Source organism: Dermochelys coriacea, chromosome 14 (assembly GCF_009764565.3).
Source record: "Dermochelys coriacea isolate rDerCor1 chromosome 14, rDerCor1.pri.v4, whole genome shotgun sequence".
Classification (NCBI taxonomy): domain Eukaryota; kingdom Metazoa; phylum Chordata; order Testudines; family Dermochelyidae; genus Dermochelys; species Dermochelys coriacea.
Genome location: NC_050081.1, coordinates 18,042,953 through 18,068,837, shown reverse-complemented (window position 1 = coordinate 18,068,837; position 25,885 = coordinate 18,042,953). Strand labels below are relative to the sequence as shown.

The 25,885-nt window shown below is 38.6% G+C and overlaps 1 protein-coding gene across 33 annotated transcripts in view; it reads left to right on the top strand.

Moving 5' to 3' along the window:
- Nucleotides 1-25,885, top strand: part of TNRC6C (trinucleotide repeat containing adaptor 6C) — a 182,242-nt gene that overhangs the window by 132,454 nt on the left and 23,903 nt on the right. For 10 of the 33 annotated variants that reach the window (XM_043497373.1, XM_043497384.1, XM_043497379.1 and 7 more), the window contains 8 exons: nt 10,106-10,315; nt 11,727-11,893; nt 13,435-13,515; nt 14,215-14,272; nt 14,622-14,767; nt 23,026-23,199; nt 24,654-24,800; nt 25,179-25,298. In XM_043497373.1, coding sequence (XP_043353308.1) covers nt 10,106-10,315; nt 11,727-11,893; nt 13,435-13,515; nt 14,215-14,272; nt 14,622-14,767; nt 23,026-23,199; nt 24,654-24,800; nt 25,179-25,298 — 1,103 coding nt within the window. The remainder of the gene's footprint in view (nt 1-10,105; nt 10,316-11,726; nt 11,894-13,434; nt 13,516-14,214; nt 14,273-14,621; nt 14,768-23,025; nt 23,200-24,653; nt 24,801-25,178; nt 25,299-25,885) is intronic. The other 23 variants (XM_043497380.1, XM_043497377.1, XM_043497375.1 and 20 more) reach the window with 5 other exon arrangements.

Below are 25,885 nucleotides of genomic sequence, written 5' to 3'. Positions count from 1 at the left end.
ATTTTGATGGTAAAAGGCTGACCTGCAGAAAACTGATGCCTCTGTCTAGTTCTTGTTTTATGCACATAGTTAAGTTGAATAAATGAGGTGGGGTTTTTTGTTTTGTTTCGAAAGTGCATGTGAAAAGAAACGCCAATTAAAACACCACCCGGAAAACTTTCTAAAAGTAAAATATGACCCTTAATCTTTTGAATCACAATTTTTTCTTGCACAAAGTCATTTTTACATGTTTTTAACCTTATACAATCTATTGACTGTTGCTAATCTCTTTAGGATCATGTTATGCTTCTAGAAGTCTCTCATCAAACTGCAAATAAAGCAAAGCATGCAGTATTTCAACAAAAGTTGATATCCACGCCCATTCGGTATGCTTTTCTCCAAGATGACTAGCTAAACAGAAATGGTTGCTTTTAAGCTCTTTAACTAGCTACCCCCACAACTCCTTCTGAATTGAAACCAGACCGAGTCCCTCCTTCACATAAACAGAAGCCTAACTTTTTTTTGCATCTGTTTAATTTCTGTTATTCCACTAGGCAGTTCCTTTTCTTACCTGGAAAAACCGAAGAAGTGTGACAAAAGCCAGTCTGATGGTGCAAAACATAATTAGAAAAGAGATCCATGCTAAAAATATAATAAAATAAAATAAGAAGAAAGGGGGACACTCTTGTGCTCTGAGGAGTTAATATTTTTAGTCTCAGTGGATAATGGGAAACACCCATTTTAATTTCAGTTGGAAATAATAATGTCTGTATTATGCACAAGTGGTAAAGCAACAAGTGAGCTATGCATTTTATCCCAAACAAATAACAAAAAACCCTGTGTATTTTAGCACTGTATTTATATGCTAAATACTTAAGGAAAAACTATTAGGTTTTTTTATTATATTGGCACACTTTTTCACATTCTTCTTCCACTTGTAAAGCCAATCGTGCACATTTTGGATGGAGAGAAAATAAAATATCGGACCTCTAAAATGTATCTATAATACCTGTTCTTTATCTAATAATGTGTGGTTAAGGTCTGACCTAAGCATATTCTATGTCCTATTGTAAAACTAGGACTCTCTACTTTCTAATGATTAAAAGCTCCAGTCTCTAGCCCTGATATGACACAAGATATATCAGACCTTAAAGTTCACTGCTCCAGGACCAGTGGAAGTTTTGCGGATGCAGAGACAAGAAACGTTTCTATAGCTACTGAGTGGTTTGTGATGTTAGTAGTCCTGGTAAAGATGAATTAGTGGACAGAGTACAGATAAGTGTTTAAGGGTGCATGGTAAATGAAATCTGTCATTTTGCAATTTATTACACGGATATCATTTCTGCTTTTGGGGAGTCAATATTGTGTGTAGTATATTGTATGATTCTACACAAATAATAAACTTTCACTCTACACTGGTCAGCTGGGTCTAATGATAACACATGGGTTTTTACCCTTTCCAACAGTTTTCATATAAATGAATAATGAAAAGTGTCTGAGTGCATCAGAAATTAAATTTGTCTATTTAAGCCAGTCTCCCCACATTGCCTTCTAAAGCGTCTCAACCCTGACCTGAAGAATACTACCTCCAAGGTGAAGTGGAAACCCATTTTTATGGTTTATTCAGTTTTGCACCTCTGTTGAAAATAACAAGAATGCAATTTAGTGCTGTTTGTGTGGGTTTTTTATGATATTGAAACTGATGTGAATCCACAAACTAATTTCACACAGACTTCCAAATGTTTCGTGTATGTTGTCATAAACTAGTTAGGACTAGAGTATGCATGATTGTGAGGTTTGAGTTACTCCTATAATTTAAAATATTTAGAACTAGAGGAAAAAAATCCCACTGAAGAATTTCAAATAACAATCTAACCATTGGAACCACCAAGACCCCTATTTGCTTTGCTGACTAATGCAAAAAATGCATTAGCACATCTCATTGATGAATTCTGACTTAGAGTGCCACAGGCTTAATAAATAGAAATTCTCTTTAAACTTGTAATACAATCAAGAGTGCTGGAGCAAACAGACAACAAAGGGGACAAATCAATATTAAAGTTTCCTTCAGCAGGTAAATTTGTAAAATGTGTTTTTGTAGCAAAGTTTCAAATGAGTGTTTCTCAGTTATTTTTATTTAATACAAAATTGCTGTAAGAAAAGTTTTAAAGGGCTCTGAGTTGCACTCCCTGTCAGTACCTAGACCAAGCCGGGGAACCTGGTCTAGGTACTGATCCACCGGTGCTCCAGGCAGCGCAGTAAGGAGGCAGGGAGCGGGGACATTGAATAAAGGGCAGGGGAGTTTGGGGGTGGTGGTCAGGGGGTAGGGCAGTCAGAGGGCAGGGAACAGGGTGGTTGAATGGGGCAGGGGTCCCAGGGGGTCAGGAAGAAGGGGGAGTTGGATGGGGCAGTCAGGGGACAGGGAGAAAGGGTGGTTGGATGTGGCACGGGTTCCAGGGGGGCCATCAGGAAGGAGAAGGGGGGTTAGATGGGGCAGTCAGGGGCAGGGGGTCCAGGGGCGGGCAAGGAGAAGAGGTGGTTGGATGGGGAAGGGGTCGGGGGGGCAGTCAGGAAGGAGAGGGGAGTTGGGGTGGGGTTTCCTGGGGCATTCAGGGGACAGAGAGTGGGGGGTGGATGGGGCAGGGGGCTCCGGGGGGACTTGTAGGAAGCGAAAAGCAGGGGAAGTCGGATAGCGGGCGGGGACCGGGCCATGCCTAGCTGTTTTGGGAGGCACAGCCTCCCCAACTGGCCCTCCAAATAATTTCAGAAACCTGATGCGGCCCTCATGCCAAAAAGTTTGCCCGCCCCTGCTCTAGCGTGTGGGTCCTGGTGATACCTGCTTATTTGGAGAACTTGCTGTGGAAAATAATTTCACTGTTAACTATGGATTTGTCTTTGTCATTTTAATTGTCTATCTAGGATTAAATCCATTATTATAAACTGTTATATTAGCCACTAATATTATCAGCAGATACTTAATAAGTTAACAGTTTATAGCCACATATAGCTTAATTATTTCACAGTACTATTAGACTGTCTAGTGACAGATTGGTAACAGAACAACCACTAGTCAATCAACTTTATAAGGAGATCTCATTGTTCTAGAACACAATCTACTTCTTTTTAACCTATATGAGGCCTCTTGATTTTTGTTTGCTTGTTTTCAATTCCACTATCTCTTCTTTGCAGTGGATAAAATAAATCTGAGGAAAAATAACATATCTACCAAATGACTATAGAGTGATTTTAAGGGGAAATAACTGCCTTGTGACACAGTTTGGGAAACATTTCAATTTCTCTTGATTATCCAGGGCTGGATTTCCTATTGGCTGAGACCCAATGTTGATTATGCTTTATCTTTCTGTAAACAAACCCTGCTACTGTGCCCAGTATATTTTTTTAATAGGGTCACTGTCAGGGTTACCATATTTGAACATTCAAAAAAGAGGACACTCCACTGGGGATGGGGTGGTATTTGCTCGTGCCCCCCCAACTCCAACCCCTTCCCCAAAGTCCTCGCCCCGGCCCCGCCTTCTCCCCAGAGTGCGCCATGTTCCCCATCGTCCCCGCCACGTGAAACAGCTGTTTCGCAGTGCAAGCACTGGGAGCTAGGGGAAAAAAGCAGGCAGTCTCTCGAGTGATCAACATTCACTTTCTTTCTTGAATGATCAACTCTTCTTTGGGGAAAAATAATAATGGCAAATTCCTGGATGTTTTTAGATATTTAAAAAATCCTCTCAGATGGCGATTTAAGAACCAAAAAGCTCGACATGTCTGGGAAAATACGGAAGTATGGTAACCCTAGTCACTGTGTGTATTGATATTACTGGTCTACAGCATTAAAATAGTGGCTGGAAATGTTAGTGTATAAACACATAGTTTCTTGCCACGGAGAAAGCCCTTTTATGGATTTTATTCCTGTATTAAAAACAGATCTGTGTTTGCCTAAAACCATGGAGATATTTTCTCAGGACACTTTATATCTGTCTCTCTCGTGCTGTAAAGAAAAATATAGAAAATTTCTGTTTTTACAAGCAGAACTGTAGAAAACCAACAAAATGATTTCAATAGTTTAAGCGATTATAGAGATACTGTCTTTCCCAAAGCCTTCCAAAAGACAGATTGGAGAGGTTTTAAAAGCACTTCAAAATCATTTCCATCCAAACCATTCTAGCTCATTTTCTAAGCTGCTTCCATTATGAAATCTAAAGTAGTAGTGGAAAGCAGCACCCTTACCAATAGGAAAGCTGCTTGGACTGAGCAGTCAGAGAAAGGTTTGGCATGGAGGACAGAGGTTTTTTTTGAACTAAGATTCCACACAGACGTGCCACAGGTATGAATCATTTCATCTTATTTTCAAACCCCAGAACAAGTAAAAAGAGGAACTTTCCCCCTGAATACTAGGTAAGCAGACACTAGGTCCATCGCTATGGCAGTATTTTGCGTCAGTAGATTGATAATGGAATTTTCTCCCATCTTTTTAAGTCCCTAATGTAGAACAGTTGCGTGCAGTCATAAATGTTGGCACAGAGCTATGTAACAGCATTAACAAAATTTGATACTTAGCTTGGAAGAAAGTAAAAATGAAAAAATTAAAAATATTCATAGCTGTTCTGTTTAAATTACCAAGATAGTTTGTTTGCAGTTTTTCCAGGGATTAGTCTTTAGCAGCACCCAAGCTATTGTAGAGGTTTCCACACCACCTATCACTTTTATCTACTCTAATTTCCTGCATTTAATTTAGTCTGTTAAAAGAGCTTTGATAACTGTTGGATTTTGTTTTTATATAATTACAAGTAATATTTTAGCAAGGGCTATCTCCAGTGTTGTTGGTAAAGTTTTACATTATGTTATACTTAACACACTTATAGCACTTAAATCAAAATGGCTCAGACATTACATACAATCTGTGGTTATTAGTCAATGTTATCGAATTTAGTTAATGTAAAGAGCAAGAAGAGAACTGCTTCCTTGGATTTTTTTACTTATTAACTAGGTCTGTCAATCGCAGTTAACTCAAAAAATGAATCGTGATTTAAAAAATTAATCGTGATTAATCGCACTGTTAAACAATAGAATACCAATTGAAATTCATTAAATATTTGTAGATGTTTTTCTATATTTTCAAATATATCAATTTCAATTACAACACAGACTACAAAGTGTACAGTGCTCACTTTATATTATTTTTGACATATTTGTACTGTAAAATGATAAACAAAAGAAATAGTATTTTTCAATTCACCTCATACAAGTACTGTAGTGCAATCTTTTTATCATGAAAGTGCCACTTACAAATGTAGGTTCTTTTTTGTTGTTGTAACTGCACTTAAAAACAAAACAATGTAAAACTTTAGAGCCTACAGGTCCACTCGATCCTACTCTTGTTCAGCCAAGCACTAAGAGAAACAAGTTTGTTTACATTTATGGGAGATAATGCTGCCTACTTCTTAGTCACAATGTCACCTGAGAGTGAGAATAGGTGTTCGCATGGCATTGTTGTAGCTGGTATCGCAAGATATTTATGTGCCAGATGTGCTAAAGATTCATATGCTTCATACTTCGGCCATCGTTCCAGAGGACATGCTTCCATGCTGATGATGCTCATTAAAAAAAGAATGCGTTAATTAAATTTGTGACTGAACTCGCTGGAGGATAATTGTATGTCTCCTGCTCTGTTTTACCCGCATTCTGCCATATATTTCATGTTATAGCGGTCTCGGATGATGACCCAGCACATGTTGTTTGTTTTAAGAGCACTTTCACTGAAAATTTGACAAAATTCAAAGAAGACACCAATGTGAAATTTCTAAAGATTGCTACAGCACTGGACCCAAGATTTAAGAATCTGTAGTGCCTTCCAAAAATCTGAGAGGGATGAGGTGTGGAGCATGCTTTCAGAAGTCTTAAAAGAGCAACATTCTAATGCGAAAACTACAGAGCCCAAACCACCAAAAAAAGAAAATCAACCTTCTGCTGGTGGCATCTGAGTCAGATGATGAAAATAAATATGCGTGAGTCCGCACTGCTTTGGATAGTTATCGAACAGAACCTGTCATGAGCATAGACACGTCCTCTGGAATGGTGGTTGAAGCTCAAGGGACATCTGAATCTTTAGTGCATCTGGCATGTAAATATCTTGTAACACTGGCTACAACAGTGCATTGCAAACTACTGTTCTCACTTTCAGGTGACGTTGTAAACTAGAAGCAGGCAACATTATCTTCTGCAAGTGTAAGCAAACATGATTGTCTGAGCGATTGGCTGAACAAGAAGTAGGACTGATTGGACTTGTAGGCTCTAAAGTTTTAGATTGTTTTATTTTTGAATGCGGGGAGGGGGGGTTGTGCATAATTCTACATTTGTAAGTTCAACTTTCATGATCAAGAGATTGCCCTACAGTACTTGTATTAGTGACTTACAAATATTTGCACTGTAAAAAAACAAAAGAAATTTTGCAATAAAAAATAAATATAAAGTGAGCACTGTACACTTTGTATTCTGTGTTGCAATTGAAATCAATATATTTGAAAATGTAGAAGACATCCCAAAATATTTAAATAAATGGTATTCTCTTATTAACAATGTGATTAATCGTGATAAATTTTTGTAATTGCTTGACAACTCTATTAATAACTAATCCCCTTTATTGAAATTATAGCATTCATGTTCTGAGGCTAAATTTTGGGGTTGAACTAGTTATAATTTTCAGCATGGGCTGTGCACACAGGCAAAGATTATAATACTATAGATACACTGTGTTCTGGTTGGGACTTCAGGTGCGTTTCAAGTTTTCCTACCTCATTTGTTTGTGAATAGTTGATCTCTTTCATTATGTCAACATATATGTAAAACAGAATACATGCACCTGTCTGCCAGGGATGTCTCCTGAACAGAGGAAAGATTATTTTGAAATAATGTAATTTTAAATCTTTTTAAATGGATTTGACTAAATACCCACTGTCACCAAAAGCAAACTTGAATAAAAATTTTAGATGAGTCATGAAGAGGTTTGATTAAGAATTTCTCTAGTTTCCTATTGAAAATTTTAACATGAAAAATACATTACATTCTGGTACTACTAAGTACACAATGACCTTGTTTCAAAAATGAAAATGTCTTATGAATTCCATGAAAATAATTTGAAAATCATCCCTTCTTATGGCAATGCAAATTCAAAAATGATGTTTTATGGAACATCATGAAATCAATGTTTGGGTCAAGAATAACATGGCGATTATTGTAAAATATATTGGAGTTAGAGTGAAGAGCTTGCTGCTAGGGAAGGAGATTTATATATTAAAGTTAAATGTGTATATAGTTTATCTCAGCATTATGTGCAATGCAGACATCCAAATATCTAAAAGTGAGCAATCTTTTTGCTGTTTGTTGGCCAGTCTCCAATTATTGGTGAAGTGATGTATGTTGCATGTGGCTTAGCCACACCAAGACTGGAGCATTAGTGCAAGTTATGGGTAAATGGCAGCAGCATGGAGTTTGAACTCAGTGTCACTTCCATGGTAACAGTTAGATTGATTGTTCCCTCAGAAATGACCATATGGATTACTTGCAAATGTAGACCTCTTTGTTAAAATGGCACCTGTTCTTAGTCAGTTTACATGCTGCTTAAAAAGGTAGAGCAAATGATATCAAATATCTTGTCATTTGCCAAGAGGCTGCATCTTTTGGCAAGGGAAATAGTTCTTAAAAATATTAGTACTTGATGGAGTTCTTCTCTGTTGAAGAAAAAGGAAAGAAATTATGATCAAATCAGATACTACTCTTCTGACCTTGCTTAAATGTAGACTAATCTGAGTGAGAAAAGATCCTTTTTATACAGTAGAAGGGAATTAAGGATAGTCAGAAATGATTGATATCTGTTAAACAGATGGATTCTGCCCTCCTTAAGGTAAGGGAGTGTGCTGCGCCAGGTGTTTTCACCACAATCTTCCTTCTTCTGGATTAGGGAGAGGACCTTTAGCATCACCCCCACAAGCTTCTGTTCCCAGAAGGAATCCGTGGTGCAGCAGAAGTGACATATAAGCTTATGCTCAAATAAATGTGTTAGTCTTTAAGGTGCCACAAGTACTCCTTTTCTTTTTGCGAATACAGACTAACACGGCTTCTACTCTGAATACTAACCTTGTGTTTTGGATTGCATGGCAGCCTGTTCATAGTGGGTTTTTTAAGCTTATGCTCAATTCACGAAATGTGCTGTACTTTCTGAACTTTGTGCTTGCACGTGATGTAATTAATTTTGTGATTACTGTAGAACAATATTTCTCAAACTGGGGGGTCCAAAAGGGGGTCACAAGGCACTTGGGGGGGGTGGTCACAAGATCACAAAAATAGGGTTACCATACACCTGAGTTTTCCCGGACATGCCCTCTTTTTTGGTGGTCCTATTTCTACCATATGGACAGATTTTTGAAATACTAACAAATGTCTGTGATTTTTTTTTTTCCTTGCTCATTCTTTTTCCTTGCCTTCACTGCTGAGCGGCCAGAGAGCAGCAGTTGCTGACTGGGCACCCAGCTCTGAAGGCATCACCGCAGAAGTAACAGTGGCATGATATGGTTACTTAGCTCTGTAGGAATCTGCACTAATGCTGCGAAAGCTATGACTGGCACCAAGAGTGTGGGGAATGAGGGGGCGGAAATCTTCAGAGCCTGAAATATTTTCAAAGGGGGGCCCAGCAAAAAAAAGTTTGAGAACCCCTGCTTTAGAACATGTACTACGGTTTCAGTTCCGTGCAAGATAACATTGTCTTTCAGTTCCCCTGTAATATACTGCCTGTTATAAATACCCAGTGTGTATGGTTTACCTTGACTTGAAGTCCATCTCTAATAAAAAAAAAAAAAATGTTTCACTCATATCTTTTGGGAAACTTTCCCAAACAATTCAGTTCTCCAAGAGAATCTGTAGGAGCTACATCTTGTTTTGCTTTCTAGATAAAGTTGTTTTTTTTAATCGCTAACACTCAAGTACACTTAAATGAATATATAACAAAAAATGGAATGAGTAACTTTTTCATCATGAAAAGCTTTCTGTAATGTAACAGACTTCAGAAGACCTAATTTGGAGGTAATTACTACCTTAAATGGAATCTTTCCCTTGTACTATATCCCACTCTTTATTTTTCTGTTGGTCTCAAGAGCTGTGCCATAATTCCTGGTAGATTCATCCTAAATGGTAAAATCAGTAGGAGGTGGACTTAGCTAAAAGTATTCCACTGAAGCCAAGCTAAAGTGATTTACCAAGTAATCCCTTGAAAGACGTTAAGATACTAATACAAAAACCACTTTGGTTGGGAAATAGTACCTTGTATCAGCAATCCCTTCAACTGGTTTTGGTGTAGCCATAGGTGGTTGTTACAGTCCCATCTAGTCCTGGTGTGGTAGGATATTGGTTACAGCACAGGGCCTCAGTGATGGAGGGAATATGAGGGAAATACACTTTCCTGCAATCCCATAATAAAAAACTTTTTAGAATGCTTATGAAATATATGATCACATTAAAGGTAGCCACCCAGGCAAATACAGTATTTTATTTTCTAGAACACAAGAAAGGAAGTGTGACCATCTGCAAATGGTTAAGAGAACTAAAAATAGCTTAAAATTATTTGGTTAAAAATTGCACCTCTGGGTTCAACTCTAGCTGAGATTCCTCCTGATATTTTCAGTGATTTTACAGCCTCCTAGTAGCATGATGTATGACACAAAACCACTTCACTTGCACTTTGAGACAGGATAGTATGATCTGAAGAGGCATAGCATTTAAGGAGATGATTCATCTGAGAAGGAGCGTGGTTTCTCCAGATCAGAGTTGAGGTACATTTGTAAGCAGTATGGATAAGCTGCATATTTATGCAGTTGGTAGAAAATATTTTTTCCATCTTGACACATGCATATTATAAAGTTCAATTAAGAAAAAGAAAATTGAGAGCAAGTCAAATTGATTTTACATGCTCAATTAGAGCCATTGTGTCTATCCATTGCTTTATGCGCTCTCTCAAAAAAAGTCATTTTAATGATAGATGTAGTTGGAAGTTTATTCAGAAAGAATCACTGTTGTTTTTCATTTTTTTTCCTTTTGGACTAACTTTATTTTATTTTTCTGGTTTCAGCAGGCTGGGGAGAAATGCCTACTGTCCACACAAAGACTGAATCTTCTTGGGGAGAGCCCTCATCCCCTTCTGTCGCAGTTGATAATGGAACTTCAGCATGGGGGAAACCCCCCAGCAGTGGTACAGGGTGGGGAGATAATTCTGCCGAGCCAGCAGGGACCTATGGAAGAGCGAATGCTCCAGCTGCTGCCCCAGCACTGTGCAAGCCAGGTGAACTCTCACATTGCTTCTATTGTGATGGCGTTGGGAGGTAGGGTGGATAATGTGGGAAACAGCGTCTGTACTTCTGCATATTTTTCAGTCATGTTTGCTCTCCCATACCCTTTTTTTGCATTTAAAATTTGTTTTTAGTTTTAATTATGGTTGGAAAATATAATATCATTATAACCAAGGACAAGTTAATATCAATATATAACTTCCACTTTCTCAACTCAGTAAACTATCTCAATTCTTTTGATGTGTGCACTAATTTTGTCCCATTTAGAACATTTTAGAATATCAGGTTTGTTTACTGGACTGTCAGATTCAAATAAACGGCAAAAGATATAGAAAAGGGAAGTCGTAAGACACCAAGACCTCAAATGCCTACATTACAAAGATGACACCCAATTCTGTTCTTCCTCATCAAATGCTAACAGTGCTGTCCCCAAGTGTGTAATTGAGATCATTGCCTGGATGAAAAGCAGCAAAACTCAGTCAAGACCCAGTAGATGTTAGTAGGAAGAGGATTGTACTTAAGAACTAATAATCTGAAACATCTTAAACTGAATGAGTGGGAGAGAAATTATACCCTTCAACTATCAAAACAGTTCACATCCTCAAGTCATCCTGGATTGTTTACTGCTATTAGATTCCCAAGTAGCTTCAGCTGTCAGATGCACATTCTTTCATCTACATTTGGCCTGAAGGCGACACCTCATCTTGTAGAATGCCAGTTTGGCTGTGGTGAGCTTTTTATTTGTAACTTCTAAGCTCTACTGCTGCAACATGTTGTACATAGAAATAATTGACAGCCCTGGAAAAGCTATAGAGGGTTCAAAATGTGACATTCCACCTTTTGAGCAACACAGGACAGGACAATTGGAAGTAGATCATCCCAGTTCTCCTAACACCTCTGCTTGCAACTCGCTTATTACTGCCAGATTCCATGTTCATGTTCTAATCCTCAGAGATCTCGATAGGTTTGACTCAGACCACTTTCGAATCTGCTTCTGTCTCAGCAACTATAATCTATGTTCATTAGGAATAACAGAAATTGTCAACTAAAAGGGCAAGAATCATGAGATCAGGAGATAATATATTTGTAGTGGCTGCATGGCTTTGGAGCTGTTTCCCAAGAGATTGGATTGACCACAACATTTCACCTCCTTCAGAGTATAAGCAAGATTCTGCTCTTCACAGTTTTCCCACAGTAATAATAAAAATATTGTATCCCTTCCCTCCAGCTTCAGGGAAGGGAACAAAAGATTAATATTGATCAAACTATATGTTGCACCTCTGTAATTCTGTAAAATGTTCAGATGCTAAGATAATGAAGATAGGATGGATGGATGGATGTGCATATAAACGAAAGGATTTAAAGTCTAGAGAAAATTAACATAAATGTTTCCTTCCCCCCCAGCTTCTAAATCTATGCAAGAAGGCTGGGGCAGTGGTGGGGATGAAGTGAACCTCAGTACTAGTCAGTGGGAAGATGAAGAAGGAGATATGTGGAATAATACTGCTTCACAAGAGAGTAACTCCTCCTGTAATTCATGGGGGAATGCCCCAAAGAAAGGACTTCAAAAGGTAGGACAGTGATAAGGATGGATTGTAGAAATCAGTAGGGTTAGAGTACAGCATTTCTAGCACTGAATGTTACGCATGGTTTCTGTATAAGATTAATACTCTGAGTTTGAATGAAAGTTTGTCTCATCATGAGTGGTGAAAATGAGTACAGTACTGTAGGAAATGGATTTATATACACTTGTGCTGCAACTAAAGTAAAAGCAGTCATATTAAATATTAAATGATAGACAACAAAATATTGTTCCCTTGAATACACTTTAGCTAGTCTGACAGGTTTCAGAGTAGCAGCCGTGTTAGTCTGTATTCGCAAAAAGAAAAGGAGTACTGAAGTGAGCTGTAGCTCACGAAAGCTTATGCTCAAATAAACTTGTTGGTCTCTAAGGTGCCACAAGTACTCCTTTTCTTTTAGCTAGTCTGTTGTAGGTGTGTCTAGAATGTCTTAACATGCAGACTATTCCCAAGGGGGGTAGGGGGAGGCAGTGGATGGAAAGCTACAAAAATTTCTTTTACTTCTAGAGTGGTGTCTGATGTTTCTCATTTGTTTTTTTGTTTCTCACCAGTTTCATGAACGTTTATGTATTATGAAGATCTTTTAATGTATTAACAAATAAATCATACTGATGACCTCTTAAACATTTTTATTTGCAGTGGAAAAAACAAATGTTGGTCTCTTAAGAAATGGTCCAGCTTAATTCATAAGCAAAAAAAAGTATCTATTTTGTCTCCTACATCTGAAGGGGGGATGTATAATTTTGTGGCCTGAACTGATGTGGGAACAGAGCAAAATTTAACCAAAATGAAACTCAAACAAGAGAACATCCACAGTTACATTAGGAATTTTTATATACAAGAAATATAAACCCTCAAATTTCAGGACATGAACCAACCTCTAATTTACAGACTTAGCTTTGCCTTTGGGCAGCTTATTCCATAATTGTCGGCTATACTAGATGGACCACTGGTTTGATCCAGTATTACAATTTTTATATTACTGTCCCAACCCTTAACATTTGTTCCTCTGAAATTCAGAGAGTTGTACTTCAGGGTCTTGAAGTGGAGAAGTTGCCCAGAGCTCTACTAAAGATGTCTTTCAGTCTTTTCAATGCAGCCGATGGATTGAATGGACTCTGATAGATTAAGTTTGCAAATTCAGTTTGTTGGGTATTTTGAGGAAACTTTGTACTATGTCAGAATTTCTGAGTGACTTTATTTTGTTTTCCTGCTGATAACTGAAATGAATAATGCTGTTTAGAGAAAGGGTTAGTTATTTGCAGTATCCAGCGTATCAGGCAGATAGCAAGTAGTTCTTTACAACACCTGATCAGGTGAGGTAAAATTTGCTCTGTGCCCTCTGGGGAGAAGAGAAATGTAATTCTATCCTGTTTTGTAGGTTTCATGAATGTGTTATAAATATACATATGAATATACCCTGAAGCAACGTACGGTATTAATAAGGGAAACCTGCCATAGATTGGGCTGCAGCTCATTGCTATAAATATGAAAAATAGATGATTAATGGTCTTTCAAATTTGTTTACCTAGGGCATGAAGACATCTAGTAAGCAAGATGAGGCCTGGATCATGAACCGTCTGATAAAACAGCTCACAGACATGGGCTTCCCAGTAAGTAACATTCATATTCTAGGATTTTCTGTAGCTTGGTTTTTGTAGCTTATATAGTGTATGTGTTTGACCTTTCTGACTGCAGATACAAAAATGTTTCCTAAATGTGAAATCACTTGTTTTAACTATATTTGGCTATTTACCCTAATATAGTTTGTTAAACCTCGAAAGAGCATGTAAAATACCCTTTGAGTGTAGATACTGACATGCTTAACTTTGATGAAACCTGTAGAACTTTTATATTTGTAGCTTTTTTTAATCATGGGTTTTACTTTGAACTTTATTAATAGTCTTCGTTCTCTTCCCCATTCCCCTATTAAACAAATGAAATAGGGAGTATTATGTGGTTTTTTATAGGGAAAAAAAAATAGGGAGTTTTTTTTAAGTTAGGGGTGTGTGGTGGTATTTTTAAAGTTATCCATTGCATAAGGTTACAAATTAAGTTGTAAAAAGAATATAATTTAACTTTATAGAGAAGAATATATGTTTTACCCAGTGAGACAAGCCAGATCTTTCTGGGAAGTGTCATAATTGGTGAAAGCAAAAAAGTTACGTATAAACATAATCTGATTCAGTTAATACATGTCAGTGTTACCCCAATATTGAAGAGAATCTTGAAATTTCCCATTTGGTTTGGAGTCCTGTAAATGTGTTCTTCCTTGAAACACAATATAACCAAACCCACATTATTGTTTGCAGAGAGAGCCAGCAGAAGAGGCCTTGAAGAGCAACAATATGAATCTCGATCAGGCCATGAGTAAGTGTCTTTCTAACCAACGCTTTTCATAAAAGGTACTTCAGTAAATGGATATATGATTATAAAGTTTGATCTATTCCAGTTAAATTAGCTTCTGTGTTCCTAAAGAGCATTTTAAGAAAACACATGCAGTTTTGTGCCTATTTTCTATGCCAAACCCTAGAGTGTAATTTGTAGTGCTTTCAAAGATAGTGTATTTTAGTTTTCTACTTTTAAAATTAATATTAATTGTAATAGGTGTATAACTGACACTAGTGTTGTCGTTTTTTGGTTTCAGAAGTTTTTGCAGATTCACTTTCCCCTTGCATCACCAGCCCTTTTCTTGCTTCCACTCTTCCCTTCTATGCAGGTACTCTGCTGGAAAAGAAGGTGGAAATGGACAAGCGTGGAATGGGAGTGACCGACTATAATGGAATGGTCACCAAACCCCTTGGCTGCCGCCCACCATCAATCTCCAAAGAGTCTTCCATGGACCGCCCCACCTTCCTTGACAAGGTAAGTTCAAAAGTATGAGTGCAATTTATAAATTAGTAGTGACAATGCAGGGTGTGGGAAGAGCTGGAGAGCACTACAAACAAAATGAAGAAAAGAGGTATAGATGAGTCTGTCTTCATTTTTTTTTTCCTTTTGTAAATTCTGCAAAGGTGAGAGGAGCCCACTTAGTATTAAAGGCCTGCCCCTCATTCAAGGGAAGGGCCACAAGAACTGAGGAATAATTTCATGGTATAGGGAGAAAAAACTAAACAAAAAAAAAAACCCAGGAACAGTAGTGCAGGTGTTAGATATAAAATGAGGGCACTGGATGTCAATATCAAACAGTCCCCCAGTCAGCCCTCACTGCTCTGTGAAGCAGTCCAGGGAGTTAGTGGATGCCACTTGGAGCTGTGCTCAGATATGTGAGACAAGTAGGGACTGAAAATAGTCTGCACAGTCACAGAGAACCTCCCTGTCAAGCTTTCTTCTCCTAACCTCAGGTATGGCCATCTTGGCCAATGCCAGGAGGAGAGGTCTAGACAAGGTTTTCATGTCTTTGTGAGGCCATGGACACGAAAGGCTGTGGGAAAAGGGTGTGAGAACTTCAGCACGAAGTTCTGAGGAGCCAGAAGTGGGGAAGCAACCTGGTGCACTGGAGCAGAGATAGGTGTGTGCCAGGGTCTCCTCCTACTGCAGACGGTACAGGTGGCAGGAACTTTGTGAACTGCGTCTACCACACACCTGTGTTCTTGGCTCTGTGGAGCAGCCACCAACTTGTGGAAAGGGACAAATTGACTATACTGTAGGTTGAAATGCTTTCTTCAGTTAGAGAAGAGGTACAACAAAAGCATTAGCACTGTTAACCTCCCTGCAGTGACCCACCAATGTACCTCAGTACCCCTCTATAGGAATTACTAAGAGAGAAAAGGATAGTTGAGATTCTGAGATTCCTCTCCCATTTGTTTCTTGAATAATGTTGAAAATCAGTACCCACTAGGAACTGCATTGAAACCAGTTCATTTTATGTAGGCTACTCACCTGATGATAATGACTTTGTTCTCTATCAATTTGGGCTAACTTAAAACTAGTGCTTTACAAATGAAAAGGTGTATCTATTACCAGTCCCCTGAAGCATTCAGTTTCCCTCCTCTCTATATTAAACGCTTTCCTACAGTGGTCATCATTAAAATGAAGTTACCCCATCCGCTTTTTTTTTTTGAGATGCCACAATTCTTTTCCTACATTTTAAATAGAACATAAATTTGGTGTATCAGATACTGAGCTATAATTGCTAAATATTATTTTTTTTTAGTGACCACCATTGTAGATAATTTCTGCTACTTTCACTTTGCACTTTGCAACACAAACATTTAGCTGAAGTTTCTATTCAGTGTGACAGGGTTGGGTCAGATGGCTACAGGAGAGTAATAGAAGGCAGATATATTAGCCCTAGGTTAAGTAGGTCCCTTTTCCATGGGTAAGAACAATCAGGAACCTTCTGGAGACCATTAAAACAGACAGGCTGATTAGAACACCTGCAGCCAATCAAGAAGCTGCTAGAATCAATTAAGACAGGCTAATCAGGGCACCTGGGTTTAAAAAGGAGCTCACTTCAGTTTGTGGGGTGCGTGTGAGGAGCTGAGAGCAAGAGGCCCTAGGAGCTGAGAGTGAGAACATAGACTGTTGGAGGACTGAGGAGTACAAGCATTATCAGACACCAGGAGGAAGGTCCTTTGGTGAGAATAAAGAAGGTATTAGGAGGAGGCCATGGGGAAGTAGCCCAGGGAGTAGTAGCTGTCACACAGCTGTTCCAGGAGGCACTCTAGACAGCTTCATTCCACAGGGCCCTGGGCTGGAACCCGGAGTAGAGGGCGGGCCCGGGTTCCCCCCAAACCTCCCAACTCCTGGTCAGACACAAGAGGAGTTGACCAGGACTGTGGGTTCACGAAAACAGCCAAACTGAGGGCTGCCGTGAAGCTCCAAGGCGAGCAAATCCGCCAATAAGTGCAAGACCCATCAAGGTGGAGGAGGAACTTTGTCACATAAGGAACAAGGAAAAGCATAAAACAAGTTACTATATTTAAACAGAGACACACCTTACATTAATACTGCTAAAAATTATTACTATTACTAAAATCAATCTAGTCTCATTGCAGTTTTCCTCCAAGTGAATGTATGTTAACAAAACACTTCCCTGCTTTTGGGGAATCAGCTTTATTCTCCCAAAGCCAGTTGTTGTATCAGCATCTATTCTACCATCCTTCCTGAGACCAGACTAAATTGATAATTTTCTCTGTCTCCCATAGCTCATCTTTCTTGCTATCCTCTTCCCCTTGCTTTTTAAAATCATCACCCATTCTTAACTATTATCAGTCAGTTTGTGGCATGCCTTAATGAACATGTTAAGTGAAAGATTCTTTCCATACTCAAGTGTACAAAATGTGTGCGTATGTGCCAGTTAACCTTTTCTTTTCTAGGATAACACATTGAGCAGTTGTATCATTACTAGAGAGAGAGAGAGGCACATTATGCAGCATAGTGTACATAATATAGAAATACATGTTAAGCATAACTATTTAATATTAAGTACTAAATTAATCAGTATTTATACAGCAAGTAAAATCCCTATCTGTCAGGGTATGCATAGTCTGTCACAATGACTTTTTCTTTCAACAACATTCCACATGATCCTAAATAGATATCTATTTGTTAATGTTAAATAGGGATTTGATTATTTTGCTAGTAAATAAAAAAAATCTCCTCTTTAAAGTAGAGAAAATAGTATTTTTTTAAAGATATCATTCTCTTACTTCAGTTTCATGCAACTAGAGTAACTCACCTTCTCAATGATTTTTTTGCCTTTTGAGTGGTGGTATTTCAGTACAAGAATTCATCAACTGGCACTGCCTTAGTCCGTAGTCCCTTCTAGCCAGCTCATCTTTTCCTTGGTCAGTGAACAAGCTCACTGCCTTAGCTGCATTAAGATCTTCAGTCCAGCACTGCTCCAGCCCTCCTTTAGCCCTGTTTCAACAGATCACCAGGTATCCTTTTATTTGATTTTTCTGAATCTCCAGGAAGTTATTAACTATTTCTGTGTTTCTGCGTGCCAGCTGTTTTTGGATGATCTGAGCTGTGCGCCCCACAGCTCTCTTCTAAGTTAAGCCAAATTCCCTTTCTGCTACTCCGACTCTGAAGATTTTGTTCAACACTTATTTGTTCAGATTCTTTTTCTGCCCTATGAATTGTGGTGAGGGACTTCCAGCTCCTCAGTACTCCACATTGAGCATCTGGATGTGCTGCACTCCTTACTTGCTTTGGGATAGCTGTAATTTGTGGAGCAAAACATTTATTTGCCTTGAAGCTTTTGTTTGACTTGCTTTCTCAACATGACACTTATTTTTTTTTATTCTGTTTTGCACTGAGTCAAGCTTTGGCACTCGGTGCTTTCTGAATTGTATTATTTTTCAGGATGTCATCTTGTCTTTTAAAAGGAAGAAGTCCAGTGGCTTCAAGAGCTACAGATGCAGCCTAGCAGTGCCCCTCACACATGATTGCAACCATATTATCTTGTATCTGAGAGTCAAGTATGCTCAGATGTAAGATTTGCTTGAAGTTGTAACCTGGATGTCCAGTGGAGCCCTCAGTTTGGGAGGGGAGTTCCTGAAGATCCTATGGGCACGCTGAGAGAAACCTTCAATCAGCCCAGAATACTTCAGAGGATCTTGTCTTGAAGCAAAGGTCTAATCTGAGTTCCATTGCTGACAAGTAGGATTCAATGTTGCCACCACTCATAACTTCACAGACAGTATTCATTCAAACTTAGAAGATCTACTTGGTTGTCTGAAGGTGATCTGCACTGATCACCTCATAGTTAAAGTCTCTAGAGCATATTGAGGCTTGGTTTATTAACAAACCAAATGGATACTATTGAATACCAGATCGCTGAAAGAGGTGATGCTTCCACCAAAGTGCCAAAGGTAGAAGATGCTGAGAGGGACAATATCCATCAGACTCCACCACCACCAAATTGCTTGTTCCAGGCAGCTCCAGATTCCCCTCTCCATGTGTGTGTGACATTTAGCAATTTGAGACTAAGTTGCATCAATGTATTGTGTGTTATTGAATTGCTCCATGTAGCTTTGTGGCTGAGGTGGTCTTGAAGGGAACAGTACCATCTTTGATGCCCAACACCAAATTTGTCCAGAGCCAGAAATGGCAAAGGGCCAAGATTGATAGATACCTGTACCAGGCTCCCTCCCACATTTCTGTACTTTTGTATCCTGTTCTTGATGAGTTGGTGAAGAATAAATTTAGCACGGCTCTCTCCTTATCCCAGCTGGTGGAGAAAAAAATGTATCTTACAAAGTGAGTCACAGGCTAAGTCTTCTACTCCCAGTATTAAGAGCTTGATGAACATGGTGTCTCTTGGTAGAGAAAAACCTGCCAAACTCATGACACTGCAACCAAACCTCTGAGATTTGTTACATCATACAGTTTGCTACTGCAAAGATGGTTTCCTGACTGGTTTGGCATCAGATTCAAGCCTGTTAATTGACTTGCCTTCAACATCACCTCTATTGATTTCATGGTAGACTCACTCAATTCTACTCTTTCCTCCTCTCTTGACTCTTTATGCCTTCTTCCACACTGCTCCATTCATACCACTAGCCCCCAGTCCTGGCTCACACCACCTGTATGTTTCTTCCAAACCTGCTGCTGGACCCTGGAGCATCTGGAAGATCATATGGAATTCCTCCCTTACAAATTCTGTCCTTTTTCTTTCAGTACTATCTTGCTCACTAAACAACAGTTCTTCTTCGCCTTTATTGAAGAATCCAGTGCCTAAAAGATTTGATGCTTATTTGCCACGTTCAATTCCTTCCACAAACCACTTCCCTCTGTCCAGGCTGTTGCCTAGTACTTGGAGGTGAATACCAATGAGTTTCTCCATCCTCATCCATGCTCACTATCTTCTTGTTCCAGATGTCCCTAACGAGTTGGACAATTTTTGAAAGTTTCTCTCTTTTTAGGACGACATATTCTGAGCTTTTGTCTGTTTGTATGTAGATGATGATTTTGGTTGGTGGATTCTTTTATATTTTATTCACTCGCACACACTTCATTCCCTCATCTATCCATGAAGCATCTGATTCAGTGTTTTGTGTTTTTTGTTTTTGTTTTTTTGACATCTCTCTCAAGCTCCTCAGATAGTATCCTCAGGATAGTAATCACTGCTTCTTTAAATATATCACCTTGCAAGATTTGCATATACCTATCTGCTTGCATGGGTTTGGGTGATCTGCTTCTGAAGTGTGATTTCCCTCCAAATACTCCTACTTTTCAGCTTTGCGTGTAATATTTTTACATCTTTAGCAGGGATTGGGGGGATTGTATTTATTTTTTTAAATTGTTTACTGATGTTTTGTCTTATTTTTTAAATTGGTAAGCTTTGGCTTTCTGTGCAAATCCAATACTGTTTAAAAGGCCCTTTGGAATCAGGTAGTGGCAGTTAGGTGGCATGTGACCATTGAGGTGTAGGGGAGTCTCGTGAAACTATCAGTATCTTGCACAGCTAAAAACCTTTGCACAAAGGGATTTCTGTAGTCTCTCATTTGGCGTATGAGACTCAAGAAGGAATCCCATGAGAGATTTTCAAATAACTGGAAATCAGTAACTTTGCCTTACTGATCACCAGTGGCGTGCTCTGCACTATACAACCACAAGATCATATGGTCCTATCCTAGAAGATTACAATTTTATCAACTCTGATAAAATACTAAATTCCATATTGGTTTCATTGTTTTATGGGGAGTCAAATATAAGACATTGTACTAATGGATAGGAGACGTGATGGTTGAACTTGAGAGGAGTGTACAAATTTTTTTTAACAAGATTATTAGCGATGGACTGAGAGAAGAAAAGTTGGCTGTGACTGGATGGTCCTGAAGTTTAGTAATGGGTTACAAATCTCTAGGTCGTTAGTATAAAACCACCAATTTAGGGTAGGCTGGAAACCAAAAGTCCTTAATGTTTATTGAATTAAGTGCCTTAAATGAAATGAGTTTACCTCAGTTTCATTTCTAGAGAATAAATATCCCACATCGCAAACGGCATACTTATTGGAAAACTTAGAAGCCACAACCAAAGACCAAATTAACATGGACACTGAACTATACTTGCCATTTGATTGTTCCGGTTCAGGGTTGAGGCACCCTATTGAAGTTCGGGGGGAGGTGGCATTGCAGCTAATCAGAACACATCTGTTCTGGAAATTGAAAATTTTGATTTCCATAGTAGTCAATCTAGCACTTTCACCAGCACTGCAATCACTGTACATTTTTTTAAATGGGGGTTGGGGGGAGGGGAAATGTGGCAGTAGATATTTCTGCTTTGGGCAATATTTAGTGGTTGCATCCATTACCCTCTCAGCCAACACTGTTGTTATTTGCGTAGAAAACAATGGCACCTGGAAGAAAGAACACACAAGTCACTGGGAATTACCTCCACTTTAAAGAGTCCAAAAAAAAAAAAAAAGAAAATTAACACGTCCATGACCTAGGCATGAGAAATCTTTGAACCTGTTACTGTCATGCAAGCTGCAGTTGTTTATGGAATATGACTGATGTCCAGTAGAATGTAAAACATCTTGAGCTGAAGGGCCTTGGGGATATCATTAGAAAATGTCAGCATCCCCTTCAGAATATTCAAACACCAAATCAAGTGTCACTTCAATTGATGATAAACTTTTCCTTTGCACAAAGGATTGCTGTTGAAAATTCATATTTACAGGGTAACTTAGAACATAAAGTTTCCTGAGAATTCCCACTGTTAGGTGCTTTTATTTGTGTGTGTGTTGAGAGGATTGGTCCACTTTACGAATAAAGAATATCCTTTAATATCTAGCAATCTTTTGAGTGATTGAGTAGAAAAATGTCTGTTGATGTTACCTAGCTTCTCACCTGTGGTAAAGCCTGGCTTTAGCAAGTGAATGCATTGACTGAAAAAAATCCCACGCATTTAGCTATAATTATCTTAGGCACACTGCAAATTTAAGAATTTTTTTTTTGCACAATTCTGGGGGTTTATTTGGTACACAGAGTGTTTAATTATGCTTGCAGTAGGGACACCAGATATCAAAGCCCGGTCTTGCAACATCTAAGCCAGAATTCATGCTACATTGGTGTTCATCACCCCACTGTAATGACTGTAGATATTGGGCCAGTCTCAATGAGAGTTATATGGCTAATGCATTACTTGCTATAGAGGCTGTATTTTTCCTTTATCAGAATAACTGCTCGTGTTGTCCATCAATTCTGTATTCGGCTTGCAGTTCCCCCAGATATGCTCCTCTTTCAGCTATCTCTTGTCATGGTAGAGAGCAGCAAAAGATGATTTTTTTTTTTTACTTCTAAAAACTTGTCTCATGTTTCTTGGGACTCAGCACTTTAATCACTTACCAGGGAGAGTACATACTTAGGATATAAGTAGTTTTTAAATGTCTTTTTTGTGTTCACATATATATATAGAGAGAGAGAGTAGCAGAATTTAATTATGAATATTAGTAAGTCAGTGCTACACAAAAATTAAAACAAGCTTACAAGTCTTATCATCCAGTTGAAACTGGATTGGGAAAGAAGATTAATGCAAACATGCTTTCTGAACAGCTGAGTTGGGATTTGGAACTGAACCCAGACTAGTGATCACATGGCATTCTGCTAAAGAACCTGTAAAGTGAGCTCATCTGGTCTTTCCTTAGTTCTAGCTTTCCAAAGTGCACGTCACAAGTGGGTGCTGTGTTTCTCTGACAGTGTAGCAAACAAACTGCAGGGAGAAAGATTTCTGAAATTTGCTGTTGCACTACTCTTTCCACTGCTTAATGTCCTGGTGCCAAGAGAGGAGATAATAGAATGAGTTGTGAAAGCTGTTGTATGGTAGTGGTCTGATTCATGAGGTTGAAGTTGCCTGCAAGGCCATGGAATTCATTTTACCATGTTCATACTAGATTTTAAACTTAACATAAGCACCAATTCCTGATTATTCTGGATGGGAAATGAGAATGGTCATGCATCTGTACATTTGCAATGTGCAAAAAGTAAAAAAGAACAGTACCTTAATCCTGTTTCTCTTTTTCTTCTTTCTTCCACCCCATACTTTCCATTCCCTATTACTCATGCTTTTTTTTTTTTTAATATTTTGATTTTTTTTTATTCATCCATGCCCGTTTATATTCCCATGGGAAACTGTTTGGTGCTCTGTCTGCTTGTGGACACGGCACACAGCTCACCCTTTCTTTCTCCAATCAGGATGGCGGCCTAGTGGAAGAACCCACTACTTCACCATTTTTGCCTTCACCAAGCCTGAAGCTCCCCCTTTCAAACAGTGCACTCCCTAATCAGACCCTGGGCGGGATTGCCTCAGGGCTGGGCATGCAAAACTTGAATTCTTCTAGACAGGTAAGGCTGTTGGGAGAGATCACAATTTGAATTTCGGCTCTCTTGAACTCGCTATTAGAGGAATTTCTCATCCCTTTTTCAGTTTAAACCACTATTTCCAAATATGAACAAATTTTGTTCATATGAAATGTCATTGTAAACATTTCACTTTGACAGCCACTGTTTAACTGTAGTTGCCGTAACCTGAAACTTACATGTGTTCATTGAGAGGAGAATGCAGCACTATAGATTTATAATACTGGACATTGTATTTTGAAGTACAAGAAACTTAAAATATAAAGGGTATATTTGACTAAATCATAAATGACTGATGTAATGTTTCTATATTTTTAAGGCATTGCTGATTGCCAGAATAGTTGTTTAAAACAGAAATTTTCTTCTCATTAGCCTTCACTGGCTTGATTATTCAGTGATGATACAGCCTTGTGATGAGGCTGGAGTTGCATCAAGTTTTTCTACCATAATTGCTGAGATAAGACACTTAGCTTTTGCACGTGGGGGGAAAGATCTTGCATATCTCTTTAGTGAGCATGTCTAGCAGACTAAAGGGTGGGAATCATTTCTTATCTGCCTTGTTGGAAGAGGATTTGAGGGACTGAAAATAAAAGGAGAGGAAAGGAAAGTAAGTGGAGTGAACATTTATAACTATGAATGTTTGTGAGGTCATAAATTTTGGCTGATCATGAAAAGAGAAGAATACAGAAAAATCTTGTAGCATTCTGCTGTGGCATTGACTATAAAAAGGTAGCTTGAGCATAATAGAGTATGCTTAACCACTTTTCTGCTTTTCTGACAGCAGTAGCTCTCCAGCATTTACTACCCGTTAGGCACACCTTTGGGAACAGTGACTACACTAATAGCAGATACATTACCAGTAGGCTTTGGAGCAGAGCCCGGAGCTGGAGCATGGAGCAGCTCCGGAGCAGTGGAGCTGCAGGTATTTGCCTGGAGCTGGAACAGAGCCGGAGCACAGCTTCAAAGCCCTGCCAGTAGCTTTGTAAAACAGAAGTGTATTGGGACTATATGGACACTACTTAGATAATTCAGTCATGTGTGGTGATAGGATTTTTGTGATTTCATTCTTTGCCCCTTCTCATGGACACAGAAATGTGTTTGGCAGATGATTTTATTATTCGTTCCTTGGATGACATCCTAGAGTCATACAGACTTATTTTGGAAAATATTCAACCTTCTGGTGCCACTCAAAGAACTGTACAAAACTTTAGCAAGCTTGGAATGTCAGTCTTGGATTTATAGCTGTTACTTACTTGCCTGATTCTAAACCACATCTTCAGTAAAACTTGCCACAAAATAGATATAAGCCTGTATGTGATCATTTCATTGTCTATGCTTATCATGATCTTTGAGAGTAAAAGGCAGCACAAGCATGTCACTGTCATGGAGTCTGTGGAATGTTGCATCTAAATGAGATCATTTTCTTTGTCATATTCTAGATACCGAGTGGCAATCTGGGTATGTTTGGCAATAGCGGAGCAGCACAAGCCAGGACCATGCAACAGCCGCAGCAACCGCCAGTGCAACCTCTTAACTCATCCCAGCCTAGTCTTCGTGCTCAAGTGCCTCAGTTTCTATCCCCTCAGGTTAGACTGAATTGCATAGCACAGAAAACTGTCACATCTTAGTTTCATAGCGACTGTATACTGAGTAAGAACATTTTCAATATGAAAAAAACTCTAAATAATGAAGTAACATGATCAGATGATATGGACCAGCATTGATAACAGAAACACCATTAAAAAACTCTTTATTTTCTTTGATTCTGCATCCATCAGAAAAGCAAATTTGATTGTGGTTATTGTTGTTTATATTTGATATAGCGCTTCTAAAGCTGGTGACAACTCATCTAATTACAAATTTATTTTGTTTATGATTTGTGGCTCTTACTGGCTATTTATGGGCAGTTTTAACAGTGAACATACCGTGCTTAAATCTGATATGCTGTATTCTCTGTTCCCCAGGTTCAAGCACAGCTTTTGCAGTTTGCAGCAAAAAACATTGGTCTCAACCCTGCACTATTAACCTCGCCAATTAATCCTCAGCATATGACGATGTTGAACCAGCTCTATCAGCTGCAGCTGGTGAGTTAAAAGGCACAGCAAACGAGATGTAAATCAGACTTGAAAAAACATTAGTTCACATTGTTTGGATAAATAGTTTTCATAATTTCCCTTAACTTTTTCATTTCTAGTTTTATGAATCATGCAGAGAAACTCTCATTCCCATCTTTAAGTGAAAAATAATTGCTGAGAGTCCTACTCATTATCAACAGTTAAGTTTTATTAGCTGAATTACTTTTTAAAAAAATCAATATACTTAAAGCAAAAATATATTTATCCTTTCAGAAGTTCATTTTAACCAGAAAATGTTCTTTTGCTGCAGTAACCTTCTTCAGGAAGCAAGAATATTTGTTTGCATTTATAGAATTGTAGAAATGGAAGGGACCTCAAGAGGTCATGTAGTCCAGCCTCTGCACTGAGGCAGGACCAAGTAAACCTAGACCATCCCTCACAGATGTTAGTGAAACCTAGTCTTAAAATCCTCCAGCAATGAGTATTTCACAGCCTCTCTTGGAAGCATATTCCAGTACCTAACTATCTTTATAGTTAGGTTTTTTTTCCCCTAATCCTAAATCTCCTTTGCTGCAGATTAAGCCCATTATTTGTTG